At 39.9% G+C, this 15367-nt stretch overlaps 1 protein-coding gene across 1 annotated transcript in view; it reads left to right on the top strand.

Annotated features, from left to right (window-relative positions):
• adcy5 (adenylate cyclase 5) overlaps window positions 1-15337 on the top strand; it is a 71984-nt gene extending 56647 nt beyond the window's left edge. The window contains exons 9-21 of the mRNA XM_044019536.1: window positions 114-136; window positions 1716-1875; window positions 3040-3137; window positions 4931-5018; window positions 6190-6306; window positions 6467-6625; window positions 7242-7426; window positions 7551-7571; window positions 7779-7911; window positions 9820-10083; window positions 10920-11124; window positions 11252-11376; window positions 12353-15337. Coding sequence (XP_043875471.1) covers window positions 114-136; window positions 1716-1875; window positions 3040-3137; window positions 4931-5018; window positions 6190-6306; window positions 6467-6625; window positions 7242-7426; window positions 7551-7571; window positions 7779-7911; window positions 9820-10083; window positions 10920-11124; window positions 11252-11376; window positions 12353-12481 — 1707 coding nt within the window. The 3' untranslated portion in view covers window positions 12482-15337. The remainder of the gene's footprint in view (window positions 1-113; window positions 137-1715; window positions 1876-3039; window positions 3138-4930; window positions 5019-6189; window positions 6307-6466; window positions 6626-7241; window positions 7427-7550; window positions 7572-7778; window positions 7912-9819; window positions 10084-10919; window positions 11125-11251; window positions 11377-12352) is intronic.
• Window positions 15338-15367: the final 30 nt, after the last annotated feature.

Raw genomic sequence — 15367 nt, 5'->3', positions numbered from 1 at the left:
GAAAGGCTGATTCCTAGTTGTTGCTGTTTGACTGTTAGAACCCTGCAAGTAGTTATTTTTCCTCCTAATTATTTTTCTTTTTGCTCTTTTCTGTTCTCTCCTCTGTCTTGCAGGGTTTTGAAGACCCCAAGGACAAGTGAGTGTTGACATTGATATTCATTTTTCTTTCCTCTCATCTTGCTCTGTCTTTTTACTTCCAAATATGCAATATTTATTACTTCCTCTTCTAAGAAGGCAGAGATCTTAAGTTACAGAGTCAGTGGGCCACTTAATAATAAAGTCCTCACAGGAATCAGTAATTGGCACTGATAAGGACTGGTAGACAGACAGGAATAAGCACTCAACGCTCGCTGTTAATTTATTTATACTGCTGTTTCCAGTCTTTGGATTGAAAAAAATAAAAAATAAAAAACATAGTGGAAACCCCACCAACAACCAGCTTATTGCTGACATGTGGTCCCATTAGATGTTTACCAACTAGCTTACACAGAGCACAGATGGTAACATTAAAGAATCATGCACTAAGCTGCTGTGAGGTCTGCTCTGTACATTAATGTTTATTCATTTCAGTTAAGCTTTCAACCTGCAGCAGCTGTGGCAGTTAAACCCGCCTCAGAGGCGTGGCCTGCGGGGCTGCCTGCACTCGATAAGTTATCATTATCGAGAAAACATTCTGGCACAGGAGAACTTCACCTTTGAATGTCAAATCTACTTCAGTTAAGCTTTGTTGCGTTATTAGTGTGGCAGGACAATGCTCAAAACCATCTTATGTTGTTATAGGAACACAGATATGAAGTTCACATTTGCCAGGCTTCCTTCACAGCCTTCATATTAAACAAAATGTCCGTTATACTCACACGATGACGAAGCCCATCAGCACCAGATGACTCCATATGTTTTTTTTTTAAGTGTTAATCAGATAGAGATGATCAGCGTGTGGTGCAGTGACAGCTGTCTCAGCCAGCGTATTTGAAAAATACAGACGTAATATCAAAGATCTGCAGTCATTTATGAAGAAGCCTCTGTCCTACAGTCTGTGCTCCGAGCTACAGCACAGATCCCGCTTTTCTTTAAAGCAGGTTGACAACTCCATGCCATGCAGCTCTTAGAGCCGTGGTTTCGTCTAAAGCTTCCTCCCTGATGATTATCACATTCAGAATGTCATGTATAACCTCGGGAAAAAAGATGAACTGAAACAGAAATTAAACTCTACCACCGTATTAAAACTGTAATTGCCAAGAATTAAAACTTAATTGCGGGGCGTCCCTGTAGCTCAGGGGTTAAGATGATGTCAATAACAAAAAGAAGTTCAAGTTCACGTTCACATTTATTCGACTTTTATTTAACACACACACACAAACACATAATTACTGGGACCATAACAGCGTGGCATCTCTGTCAGTTGATTAGTGCTAGTTTCAATCTATGTAAGTGACACGTTTAGTATTGAATCCAGGGGAGGATGGCTCATCAGAGGCCTCTGGAACTGAGAGGAGCAATGGTCTTTTAGGTCAAGTGCTCCTTTTGCATTCAATTACCTGACTGTTACTGCACCTCAGGATCAAGGAGGTTGTTAGGGGCGATTTACTGTGCTGTTGTTTCCTACCTTGTGCAAAGAGAATTAGAAGACACTGGCAGTAAAGACCCTCTTTAAGATCCTTGTTCAGTTTTCTTGGGGATGTAATTTTCACCCATCTCATCTTGTTTTTATTCAGGCATTTCATTTTCAGAAACACACAAGAAAACCTGAACCCCGAAGACGAAGTGGACGAGTTCCTCGGCCGTGCAATTGACGCACGCAGCATTGACCGCCTGCGCTCTGAACATGTCAAGAAGTTCCTGCTCACCTTCAGAGAGCCCGACCTGGAGAAAAAGGTTAGGGCAAACGCACAAACGCACAAACACACAGAGACACACACTGCAATATAGGAACAAATAATTGGCTATGGAAAAGCCTTCCCCTGCTTTCTATTTCCAACCAGTTTCACTTTGCTCCAGCACCAATTTCCCCGCTTTTTTTTATCACATAAACCAGGTCTGAGTAGAGTATCAAAAAACATTGAGGATTTTGTACACCACTTTCTGCTGTGCACATTTGTATGTGTGATGTGGAGGATTTTAAGATGTTTGCAACTAGCATCCTCATCATGGATTGTTTTTAAACTCTAAAATAACAATGTGGACGTCAAAACCCTTGGATAATTGAGGCAAAGTCAAATTTTAGGTCCTCATAAGCAAATTGTCAGACAGCATCTTTCAGGTCTAAATGGTAATATTTAAAAAAATGATGTGTTTTAAAATAACTGAGACCAAGTCTTTTCAAACTCATTAAACTCAAATATTAAAGAGCGGCCCACCACTTAATAGTTATAATGACGTTATATTTTGGTAATAGATTAATTTTGCATCATAAATACGTTGTTATTGTGAGCTATACATCGTTCCATAGCAATACAGACACTTTTATTTTGAAATTCCTGTATCTATGCGATATCATGATTGAATTTGGAGATAATTATAAGATAATAAATACATGTTCAGCTCATATCACCCACCCTCCTACAAAATAGTTCCTTTTCTCCAAAAAAGTCTTTCCCTTGGCTGGCCCCCTACTGGCCAGACTAGATGCACAGACCCAAGGTCATTTGAGTTTGAGCGTTCTGATTTTGAAAAATACACAATTGAACAATTATTTTCATTTGGCAGAAAATGAAGAAAAAATAAGTACAATCACCAGATTGTGTGAACCTAGTGATTTAAAGGAGAATGAGCCTTAAATCACCTTTACAGTAACTTGCAATGCAATGGACAAATTAAACATCTAAAAAAAGGTTGCATATTACAAAGTCTCGTCCTTGTTAAGCCTAAAGTGAAGCTCTAACTTGTATTTCCAAAATAAGTTCACTATGAAATCAAGTTGCATTTTATTTGTATATTTTTTGTGCTTTTTTTCCCTTTTGAAAGTAGTTTCAAAAGTTTTTTCAGAATGTAATTAAAGTCTGTCACAAATGTTAAACTGCTCTTCTTTCCGCCCTGCAGTACTCCAAACAGGTGGACTCGAGGTTCGGGGCCTATGTGACCTGCGCGTCCCTCGTCTTTCTCTTCATCTGCTTCATCCAGATCGTCATTGTTCCACCGTGAGTCAACACTCTGAAAAGCAGGCTCCTCTGAGACTGTTGTTATTATTGATCCTCACAGGCAAAAACATCCTCATTACCAACTCAACCTGAAAGTGGGATGACAGTAATTTGGTTCCTCACAGTCACATGATCTGCCAATACTGTCATTTTTAACAACACAGGTTTCCCACTTGTCCTTAAAATCCTTGCAAATTAGAATTTTTTTATTCCAAAAAAATCACCCTAAATAGACATGGGTCACTGAAAGTGCATGAATTTCTGATGTGAATATCCGACGTGCTCTTGTTTGTTAAAACACCAAGAACACCGCTACTGTTTCATTGCTTGATGTATGTAGACGAGTCTTAATTACTAGCGGTGTTGTGGACACTGTAGACTGTCTCTCCACGCCATTGATGTGAGATTCCATGCAGAACAATGAGCAAGTAACGTTAAGCAAGCGAGAGCGATTGACTTGATGCCTGGGAAATGCAAATTCCAAGATCTCTGGCTCACCAAAGAAAATTATAAATGACTGGCTTTGCCCAAGATCCCAAGGACACTCCAGATGCAGACTGTGCTGCAAATCAATAAAAGGGGACGCCATGGGTGAAGCGGCTCTTACAAGTTGTCCTCCCACCTTTACACTGTGTCAGCGCGTATCGGTTTTTGAATTTGAGAGAATTAGTCCTGGAAAGTCATTGAAAAGTCCTTGAATTTGATGTCAACCAAGGTGTGGGAACCCTGACATCAACACAACGCCGTGTCTCCTTCTTTGTAACACTAGCATGCACTACTTTAATTCAGCAACAGTGTTCGATAACAACTCCAATCTAATATGAGATGATGAATGGGTGAGTCTGGATCTTTGTATGATGGATTGTCTATCTTCATGTGCATTATGCTACAAAAACAATGAATAAACTAAATGACATAGTCGGGGTTATTTATATCCAAAATGACTCTAAGAGACTTAAACAGGAAATGAATTGGCTGCACGACCGCAGACAGGAAATAGTGCCAATGATTTGGTGAAGTTTAAGTTATAATGAATAACTGAAAAGACCAAAGCATAAACTGTGTGTGTCACATCACATGGAGGCTACTGAAACAAATGCATTTGAAAATGAACTGTCATGTTGAATTCAGTCAAATGGAAAATGCACATGTAAAAACAATTAAATAATAAATAAATAATACTAAATCTAATTCTGGTTAATAACAGCATTGATTTATTATTTTTTTCATAGTTTTTTTTGGGTGAAGTGCAGAACAGACGCAGAAAAATCAAAATCAGTGTGATTTCACACAAGCAGCAGCCAGATTTTAAAAAAGCTTGGGCAGATTTAGACTCTGGTTGATCCCTCCTCCTTTTTAATCTCTTCTGCACTCAGACATTTCTTCCTTACCATCTCTCTCAGTATTGATCCTCTTTAGTCTGCCTCTTTATTAACCTTTCTCCTCCATCTTTTCATCTCATCTCGCCCCCTCTTGTATTTATCTCCCGTCTTAACCTCTTGCTCCTCCTCTGAGTCTCTCCTGCGCTGCCCCCTCTCTGTCTTTTTTTTGCTTCATCTGTTTCCCTGAATCTTTTTCACTGTCTGTACACTGTCCCTCCTGCTCTCTTCTCCCTTCCTGCTGCGTTGACACCAAAACAATGTTCACTTCCGCATTATTTGCACTAACACACAACTATTATCACCTCCTCAGATGAGCAGACACTGATGGCATCTCCGAGAAACACAGCATAAAGCATAAAATACAGCTGCTATAAATAAACATGCAGCCTATCATCTCTCTGTTGTCTGCAGCTCCAGCCTGATGATCGGCTTCTTCATCACCTGTCTCATTATCCTGACGGCTGTTATGTTCGTCTCGGCTGTTTACTGCTGTTTTGGGGTGAGTTTCCTTGCTCCTGTGATGAATGGCAAAGCTGAATAAAGTCAGCATAGTGTACAAAGACTTTTTATGGATGAAATGGGGTAGAACATATCATATTTGTTTGAAAGCAAACTCAAGACCTACCTTTTTAGTCTGGCTTTTGATTTTTTTTTTTATTTGTCAATTTGATTCCATCTTATGTCTCTTATTCTACCATATGTCCTTTAGTGTCCTGCTTACTTCTTAGTCTGTTTTTATTGTCTTTGATTCATGTTATCTTCCTTAATAATTGAGTCTACTCTTTTAGTATTTTGTAAGCTACTTCAGTATTATTTGTAATTACCTTCTATTTGTAATCTCTTGTGTTTATTTTTCCCTTAATTTCAGTTACTTTTACTCCTTCCTCTCGTGTTTCCTTGTTGATGATGGTGTTTACTGACAGTCTACACAAATATTATTTCTCAGTGTCCCTTTGCCTTCACTTACTGACTAGTGACTGACAAGTTACAGATTGTGTTTTCTGCTTTGTCAGATGTACAAGACTTGCAGGTTTCCGAATCTTGTCAGTTATGTTAGCAGACTGAAAACGGCACTCCCATAAAGTGAGATCACTCTATTATTATCGATTATGCACATGTAGAATCACGATGATGCTTTGTTTTTCTGGGCCAGTTTATGCCGCTCTGCAATAAATGTCTTTCTCTGTTTTGGTGAGATTCAGGGTGACCGTTGTTATTACAATATCATATGAACTTTCATTCTGTGTGGTCAAGTTTGTATGTGTGTTATCTGTGTTGATGACAGCTTTAGCCAGAAGCTTTGTGTTTTTGTATGCCCACCTCTTTCAGCATCTCATCGATGTCTGAAAGGAATTTCTTCCACAATGTCTTTGGCACAAATGTTCAGTTCAGTTCAGAGTCTGGGACAAAATAAATAAGGAGTGGATTTGCTCATCCATCCACCTCCTGCTCTCGCTGCCTCTTGATGAGTCTTTAAGGACCAAGATTTCCTAAGATTAAAGTAGATCTGCTGTTGAAGGTTTCCACTAATGAGTCATGGTTTCGTTGTACGAAGCTAAATTCTATATCAGCATTAATGCCATTTCCAACTTATGTTATTTATTTAGGGGGCTGCGGATGAAAATATATATTAATTAACAATTATTTTTCTTTTTCTCCTTCTCACCCAGCTGTTTCCAGTCCCTCTGCAGATGCTTTCAAAGAGAATAGTCCAGTCGAGACTGAACAGCACGATCGTGGGCGTCTTCACTCTCATCGTTGTTTTTCTTTCTGCTTTCATCAATATAGTAAGTTCTCACGAGCCGAAGTTACATTAAAAACACAGCTCTGTACGTGATGATAACTATTTTATAATAGTAGTTATAGCTATTTGTAATTCTGTATTCATCAGATTGTGTACAGTAATGGAGTCTAACGTACTCTCATGTCATCACTGATGCTGTTCAGTTCACCTGCAGCAGCCTGGACCTGCGCAGTTGCATCACAGCAGAGCTCAACATCAGTCTGGACAGTGTGAACTCCTGCCACGCCTACATACTTAACTACAGCCTGGACACACTGCACAGCCCCTGTAGAGAGGACGGCCTCATCTGCAGGTTTCCCGAGGTACGGGTCTGCCTTCTTCTGTGTGTGTGTGTGTGTGTATACGTGGGATTGTTGTGTTTTTTATTTCAGCAACAAAAACAAAGAGGTGCCATTATCGCACCATCATATTTACTGTAGCATGTGCAAAATGAGGCCTCAAAAAAAAGAAAACAAAGCCAGACGAACGGCACATTTGTAAGGCCAATTCATTCATTCATTCAGTGAATGAACATCATGCACATGTAGAAGCAGATGCAAAAAGACCAGAAAAAAGAGAAGAAAACACAACTATTGTGTCCAGCGACATTTGCTGCACGTGCTACACGTCAAACAGTATTTCATGACTCAAACGAGATGAGAAACATATGATGAGAAACATATGAATACAAAGCAATTACAACATTATGTCTGTGTCTTATATTAACGCACTTTAAGCAGTTCACTTCAGTGTGATTATTATGACAAATGGTTGGATATATTTCACAATAAAATGGTCAACATTGTAGGTTTACCACATTTTGAAAATTAAAAATAAAATGTGACACTGCGCACTATTATCAAATATCGTGCTCAAACCTAAACTTCAATTAAAACATACCTTTCCTAACACGCTGTCTTCTACACCTCCGCCCCTCAGTACTTCTCGTCCTGCGTGCTGCTGAGCCTGTTAGCCTGCTCAGTCTTCCTGCAGATCAGCAGCATCGGCAAACTCTTCCTCATGCTCTTCATCGAGCTGCTCTACATTGTTATCATGGAAGTGCCCAAAGTGAGCCTCTTTGACAACCAGGACCTGCTGGTCATGGCCAACGCTATCAACATTGCGTGAGTCACCTCATTCCTACTGTGTGTGTGTGTGTGTGTGTGTTTACGTCTGTAATGTTTACATTGATGACGTGTACAGATGCTCTAAAAGCTGACTGGCTCTTCTCTGTTACTCCTCTCACAGCGAGCACATGAATGGAACAAGGTGAGTCCATTAACAGCATCACTATCACTGTGCTGGGACAGATGCAAGGCTAATGAGCTGCTGGCAGCAGATTCTAACAGAAGCTAATGAGACAATTACGCTAATATAATATAGCAAAGCTTTATGTATGTATTAGACTGAATTAGTTCAGGGCTCAAAGTGCAGGGAACTTAATGTGTGTGTGTGTGTGTGTGTTTTGAACTCCAGCTGTGTGGTGGACTCCAAGGTCCCACTGAAGATCATGACCCCGGTCATCATCACCGTCTTCGTTCTCGCTCTCTACCTTCATGCCCAGCAGGTGGAGTCCACAGCCAGACTGGACTTCCTCTGGAAGCTGCAGGTTGGTGCCAGTCCACAAGAAATAAATTAAAAATAAACTCCACAATGTAAATTCAAAATATGTAAAGACTATATTCCCCAAATGTCTCGTTTGGTGAAGGAAACAAATTGTGTGTGTGTGTGTACACTGGTACTTGGTTTTCCTTATGTTGTGGGGACCAAAATTTGTTGGACTGAGGTTAGAGTTAGGTTAAGATTAGGGTCGGGGTCAGGATTAGATCAGTAGTAATTGTGGTTAAGGTTTGAGTAAGTCTCCAGGAAATGAATGTAAATCAATGTAATGTCCTCTGATGTCATGGAAACCTGTTCTGGTTTAAAAAGCTTCACTTTTCAAACCAGAAGATGATGAAAGTAGCAGTTAGCCACTAGGGGGCAACTCCATTGGTTCCAAAAAGAACTCAGTTTGAATGATTTCTAACATCAGTGAACATACAGACCATGTTACCTTTTGTAAGTAATTACTATAATAATTATTAATAATTGTAATAATAATAATAATAATGATAATAATTGTTTACACTTAGAGGAAAATAGACAATACAATACAGCAGTGGACATCAGTGTGATTGACAGCTGGTATCGTCCAGTTGGAGACTAGTTGCAGGTGACGTCTGTGAATTTCTGGTGTCAGTCAAATTATGAATGAAAGGGAGTTTGTTTATTGCAACTAGAAGATTACGCCCAATTTTATACACAGTCTCTGGTGTGTGTGTGTGTGTGGGTGGGTCGGTACATGCATGTTTTTGTGTTGATTTTTTTATTAGATGACATTAGATGCTTTCATCATTGTGGTTATCTGTTCTTACAGCTGCAAAACCATGAATAGCTTAAATGTGGAAAAGCTCCATATGCTCCACATTCAGGGTAAAACTGGCATCTTTCTAGAACAGGTTTGGCAAGTATAGACTCGGGGGGGCGGGGTTACCAACATACACGCACCAAGAGAAAGGAGAAAATATATCACACTAAAAACACGGAATTCATGTAAATAAATTAAATTAAAGGTCGGGGTGGGATAGGAAGGATTTGGGTGTGGTTGGATTATATTTCCTGCTCTTTTCACTTCTCACTACTCACTCATATTCTATCACTTCATTGGTGATTTATCAACTTGCGGCTCCACCCCATATAATTATGTCTCAATATCAAATGAGAAGATTGATCACAAGAAAAGGAGATGTTATTTTCCAACTCTCATCCAAGATTTTTTCTTAAAGCCAAAACATTGTATTGATTTCCTACCAATACGTGTTGAGATGATCACTCATTCGAAGGCTGTGAAGAAACTGAGAACGTCTGAAACATGAAGTTTCTGGAAAAATATTCACAGACTGTTAAGTCTTCATCAGAATCCATCCTCGGTTCATTGAAATAAGCTGCTGTGCTGTTGTTCTCCTAAGAAAATGAATCTGCCGAAAAGAAATTCCAGACAGGAGAATGAGTGCTTTATACTCTAATGAGCAGTGAAGTATTCATTTTATAATTACATGTCCTTAAGGATTCCTTCACGTCTAATGGAGGTAGTGATGCAGACTGTGTTGCCTGTGGTTTGTAATCAAGTCAAGAGGATAAACAAGTTATATATAAAAAAAAAAAACAACAAAAAAACAAAACAAACGTTCAGTTGCTGGAGGATTCTTTATTTACCAGCTCACTGCTCTCACTGATGGAGCACATAACAAGTCTCCACCCGGGTAAGCAGCTCAGAGACAGAAGACCAACAGCTACGTTTGGCAAAAACAGTGAATATGGCCAATCGCAGAAATAATTGTTTTTATCCTATTATTAAAGGCTTTTTTAAATCCATACTGTTGTCCAGATACTGCACTACTAACCCTAACTCCAAGTGACTTTTGTATTATACTGAGTATTAATCGTTTATTATGATATTATTCACTATCTTCACTAGGCCACTGAGGAGAAGGAGGAGATGGAGGAGCTGCAGGCCTACAATCGCCGCCTGCTCCACAACATCCTTCCCAAAGACGTCGCCGCGCACTTCCTCCAGCGCGAGCGGCGGAATGACGAGCTGTACTATCAGTCGTGCGAGTGCGTCGCGGTCATGTTCGCCTCCATCAGCAACTTCTCCGAGTTTTACGTGGAGCTGGAGGCCAACAGTGAGGGAGTCGAGTGTCTGAGGCTGCTCAATGAGATCATCGCAGACTTTGATGAGGTAGGATGGAGGTTTTGTGTGTGTGTGATGATGCGAATCTCTCTGAATGCTGTTCCATGTACTGTACGTGCTTGTACAGAGAGACAATGTCGTGTGCAGAGGTTGTAAAACTATATGAAGGAACATGTGACTGTAAATGTCAGAGAAGATAATGAGCTCTCGATTTAGAAACTGTCTGCTCCTCCATGTTAAACAGTCTCCGATCATTTTGTAATGCGAGTTACATTAGATATGACCTGGTATTAATGTGAAAATATTGATGAAGCAAAGGTTTTAAGACTAAAACTATTCTTACTAACTTACTATTAAGATGTTTTGCTATCAAAATACAGAATTAACAAAATCAGGTAATGCTGTTGATCTTTGTTTTCCAACCTTTTTTTGAGGGACCCCTATTACAGTTATGTACAATATGGACCCCCCCCCCACCTGAGTATACTTCCAAAAAAGAGGGGAAAACACTAACATCTGAAATATAAGTGTATTTCATCGTGTGTTGCAAAACCTTTAAACAATCTATGGAAGCATAGTGCATTTTTATTTTTGATATGTACAGGGAGACTGAGTAAAATTAGCAATTTTGAATACAGTTTAAAACAGATAAGTATCTGTGAATACTGGTAATTATATTTTAGATGTAGATGTCTCACAAAGACATCTAAAATCAAATAGGACTGTGACTCCTATAAAGATTCTAGCCCCCCCCAGTGTAGGTCACACCCCCCCGCTGTAGATAATAGGTAATTTTACCAACATAGAATGTTATCCGAATAAATCAACTAAGCACTGCTACTGCTACATATATTATGAACCGTTCCTGTTGTTGTCAACAACAGATCATTAGTGAGGATCAGTTCCGTCAGCTGGAGAAGATCAAGACCATCGGCTCCACCTACATGGCGGCGTCCGGCCTCAACGACTCCACGTACGACAAGGCCGGGCGCTCACACATCCGCGCTCTGGCCGACTACGCCATGAGACTGATGGACCAGATGAAATACATCAATGAACACTCCTTTAACAACTTCAAGATGAAAATAGGTGAGTGGGCTGATGAAAGATGTGTGAGACGGAACTTAATTCTCAGAACATTAAAGTGCTCAGCTGCCAAATTGGAACTGGAGAAATAATTCTAGACTGATTATTTATGTTTCTTTTATTTTCTTAGGTCTAAACATTGGCCCTGTGGTTGCCGGGGTGATCGGGGCCAGGAAGCCACAGTATGACATCTGGGGAAACACGGTGAACGTGGCCAGTCGCATGGACAGCACAGGTGTACCAGAGAGGATCCAGGTGACAGAGTGTGACACTAAACATGACAGTTTACACATGTCAACGCTTTAAGATTAAGGAAGTTCAGCATTTCCTCAGCAAAGTATAATTTCTAATATTATTTAACATCAATATTACAGGTAATAATGTTAAAACGCATGTTAATAAGTACCATTGTAACATTAAAACATGCAGTATTTCATACATCCTATGACTTACATTTATGTTAATAGTCTCTGAAGAACACAGCATCAATCCCATCACCTGTAAGTCAAATAACACTGTAAAAGTGGGACAGTCACTGTGTAATTACATGTTAGAGGTCAAATAAAACACAACATTGGTCGTACTTAGACTGGCTGTTTCATTTTAGTGTGTTTTGAGTTAGGTGCAGTTTATTTTAGTCATGGGACAGGAATTCATCTGATGTGCAAAACCTCTGCAAATCCACACTTCACAAATAGCTGCTGGCTGGATTTAAAATAAGTCGATTCAAGTTCATAAATAAGATATAACTCTTTAATGGTTATATTCGTTTTGCTCAATTACACATTAAATGCCCCCAAAGCCTTAAAATACAGATGGAAATCCTTAATTTAACTTCATTTGTCTCAGCTGCATCTCCTAATAAAGCAGGTCTCGATGCTTCATCTTTAAAATTAGACATCATGCTTTCCAAGGGCTATATATTATGATTTAAAAATGTGTTTAATTCAACTAATTTACCTGGTACTTTAATTTAGTCCCTGCAGTGGAAATGCATATACTGCAGTTCCCAGTAATGTCCTGAGTGATGAAAACATGCCTTATGTGTGCTCATGCCTGCGCTCTCTGGATGCTTTCTCTATACAGTCCAGTTTTAACCCAGACGTCATTTCATCTCATCAAATGACTCACCGCTGAGAAAAGGAACAAAGACAAAATTGAATACAGAGAAAGTGTTAGAGCAAAATGAAGCTTGTTCACTCACTGTTCCTTCCTCCTGCTGTCCTTTCAGGTAACCGCTGACCTTTACCAGGTGCTGAGCTCCTACAACTACACACTGGAGTACAGAGGCGTGGTCACAGTCAAGGGGAAAGGAGAGATGATGACCTATTTCCTCACCAGTGGACCCCCCAGCAGTTAACCTACACTTGGGGACAAACGAGACCCATGTGGGTGAAGCGCCATAACTCTGCCTCTCTTATAACAAGCAGCCTCATGGACCTCTGAGGACACCGCGCAGAAACCCTCTTAAAACCCACTGAGGCCACAACGAGCCAGGATGAGAAAACTCATCCCAAAGCTCGGCTTGCGGAGGAGACGCAGTGGGAGGGGCCAAGCAAGCCTGACTCTGACAGGGAGACCAAAGATGTCCAGCTGGAGTGCAAAGACAGATTTCACCAGCCAACGCGAGGTCCTGATGGAAAAATGTTCTCCAAGAAATTAGATTTGCTTCCATCTGCCAGATCTTTCTGACAGGTTTGGACAAACCCGCAGGAAGACATAAAAAACGGTGTCACTTCCTCTATCGCTCTGCCTTTGTCCTGCTGACGTACGCGTGCACATGTAAAACACACAGTTTTATGTGTCTGTATATGAGTTTATGTCATGTATGTTTTTGTCCATGTTGTGGTGATGCAGGTACAAATCTCACCGCAGCTGACGCCACAACACTACCCGCGCTTGGATCAGTCTCTCTGATCACGGCAGCGATTATTGGATTAGGCGTTATAGGCATTGCACTAAGTGGTGTTTTATCAGTGAAGAGCGAGTGCTGCAGGCGAGGACGTCCCTCAGAGACAGCTTGGACTCTGTTTTTTGTATAAATAGACAGAAAAAAAAAATGCTCCACAGTGTTTACAGAAAGCCTCCCATCAGATTTATGAAATGACAAAGTCACACTGCAGTATCAACGTCGTACACACTAAGAGGATGTCAACGAAGAGCTTTTTCTAATCTTTGACATTTTGTATTTTGACTTCAGAACAACAAAACCCCCTATCAGATATTTTAAGATTCTATATTTTGTACATTAATATATTAGAGAGCTATCTATAAACACCAATGTGTATTCAGATGTACATACACTATCACTCTCATGTCTGGATTTCAGAAACCCTCACTTGTGTTGCCTGGTCGTAAAAGTGGAGCTGACACACCATTAACTAAGACTCCCTGAATAACCCTTTTTTTGTTTTTGTTTGGTTTCTTTTACTCGCTCTTTTCACCAAATCCAGCATTTCTGATGCGCAGGAAGTCGTTTCAGATGATTTCTCTTTACTTTTGCGTTTTCTCACAGCGAGGAGGAGGCTTTAAACCGAGCCAGGGCGCACTTTGAATAACAGACGGGACATGAGGACAGGGACGCATCAGCCATTTTGCATTCATCCACCCACCACACAGCTCCACACCCCACTCCCCCCCCCACATCCTCCTCTCTTGCTTGCTCAATCAGATGGTACGACCCAATGAATGTCCAATGATCTCCGATGAGGCCTTTAACATGAACTCTGAACTAATGATTGTGATGATACTCATCCTGTGGTCAGGGAAAGACAAGCTCATAAGGAAATCTGTCCGTTTTACTGTATTTTTCCTTCCCTATCAGTGTGTTTTCAGCATTACATACATTACTCATTACACATCATTTGACCAAACTGTCTTCAACATGGCTGTCCTATTGGATTTCAGTGATTTTAATGACATTAAAACAAATCACAGTTCTGTTTGTCTTGAGTCATAGTGTCAGGTTTTCATATACAACATACATGAGGTGGATGCTTAAAGGATAAGGATAACATTATTCCATTTTTTTTTTTATGGTCAACATACTGAAAATCTCATGAAAACAACAAAATCAACAATGTTGTAGTTTCTGACTCGTGACCAATATTCAGAGAGGAGTAAATGGGATTATTTATGTATAATTTAATACAATTCCTTGAACATGGGTTTCACTTTAAGGTCCAGTGTGTGACATTTAAGAGGTTTAAGAGCAGAAATGTAATATATTCGGCATACATATGTTTGCTTATGACTTTAAAATAAAATAAAATTAAAAAAATTGATTATGCGTACTTTAGGCGAGGGCCTTGCTATTACACAGACGACCATCTTGCACCGCCATGTTTCAGCATGTGTTTCACAATATGAAGTGAGACTTTACAGAAACGCACAAGCACAACATCATTTGTGGTACGCAAGGGCCACCATAGTTCCCTGACACACTTGGTAAAGAGTAAAACAGAGTCTGTTCTGTCACTAATTCACTCACTGGACCTTTAAAATGAAATACACTATGTGGAATTAAATTATATTATTGAGCGGGTCATTTTTAGTTGAATAATGAATGGTTTTCATATTTTGTTGGTTTTTTTTTATTTATCATTGGTTTAAAGAAAGACGGGTTTGCACAGGGGAACGATTCATTGTTCATTTTGATCTTGTCATGAGATTTGTTGACATTAAAAAATGTTAACTTGCAGAGACCTCGTCCTTTATATGTCGAGGCGTTTGCTTTTAGTTCACTGTTTAAAAGAATAACAAGAGAAACTTCTGCCACTTCGAGTCTGTACAATGAAAACCTGCTGTAGTTTCTGTTATGTTAATGCACTGCACTGCTACAAACCATTATCACACACCACTGCTAAAGATTTAAGTGTGAGTCCATTTGACTCGGGGAATGCTGTGCCATTCTTTGCCAATGTGACCCCCCCCCTTGTTTTCTACTGTTTTGTGCAGGAATGTGCCATTAGGGAACATGGGGTTGGAGAGACAGCACAGCGCTGAGATAAAGGGTGTAGCTATAAGGCCACTGAGTGAATCCATTCTTGGTTTCATTTCTACAGCTCATGATGCTCATGATGATTTTGTCGAGGTGAGGCAGCAAAAAAAAAGAAAACCGGCCTCCGAGACAACAGCGTGGGTTGTTTTTTGTTGTCATGCCAAACACTATGCTCCTTTTTTCTACAGTCAAATAAACTGCTGAGATTCACAGGTACATTTGATTAACCGATTGATTCCTTTCCGC

This window comes from Solea senegalensis, linkage group LG2 (assembly GCF_019176455.1).
Source record: "Solea senegalensis isolate Sse05_10M linkage group LG2, IFAPA_SoseM_1, whole genome shotgun sequence".
NCBI lineage: Eukaryota > Metazoa > Chordata > Actinopteri > Pleuronectiformes > Soleidae > Solea > Solea senegalensis.
The sequence above is the reverse complement of the archived record's forward strand: the minus strand, read 5'-3'. Positions and strand labels throughout refer to the sequence as shown.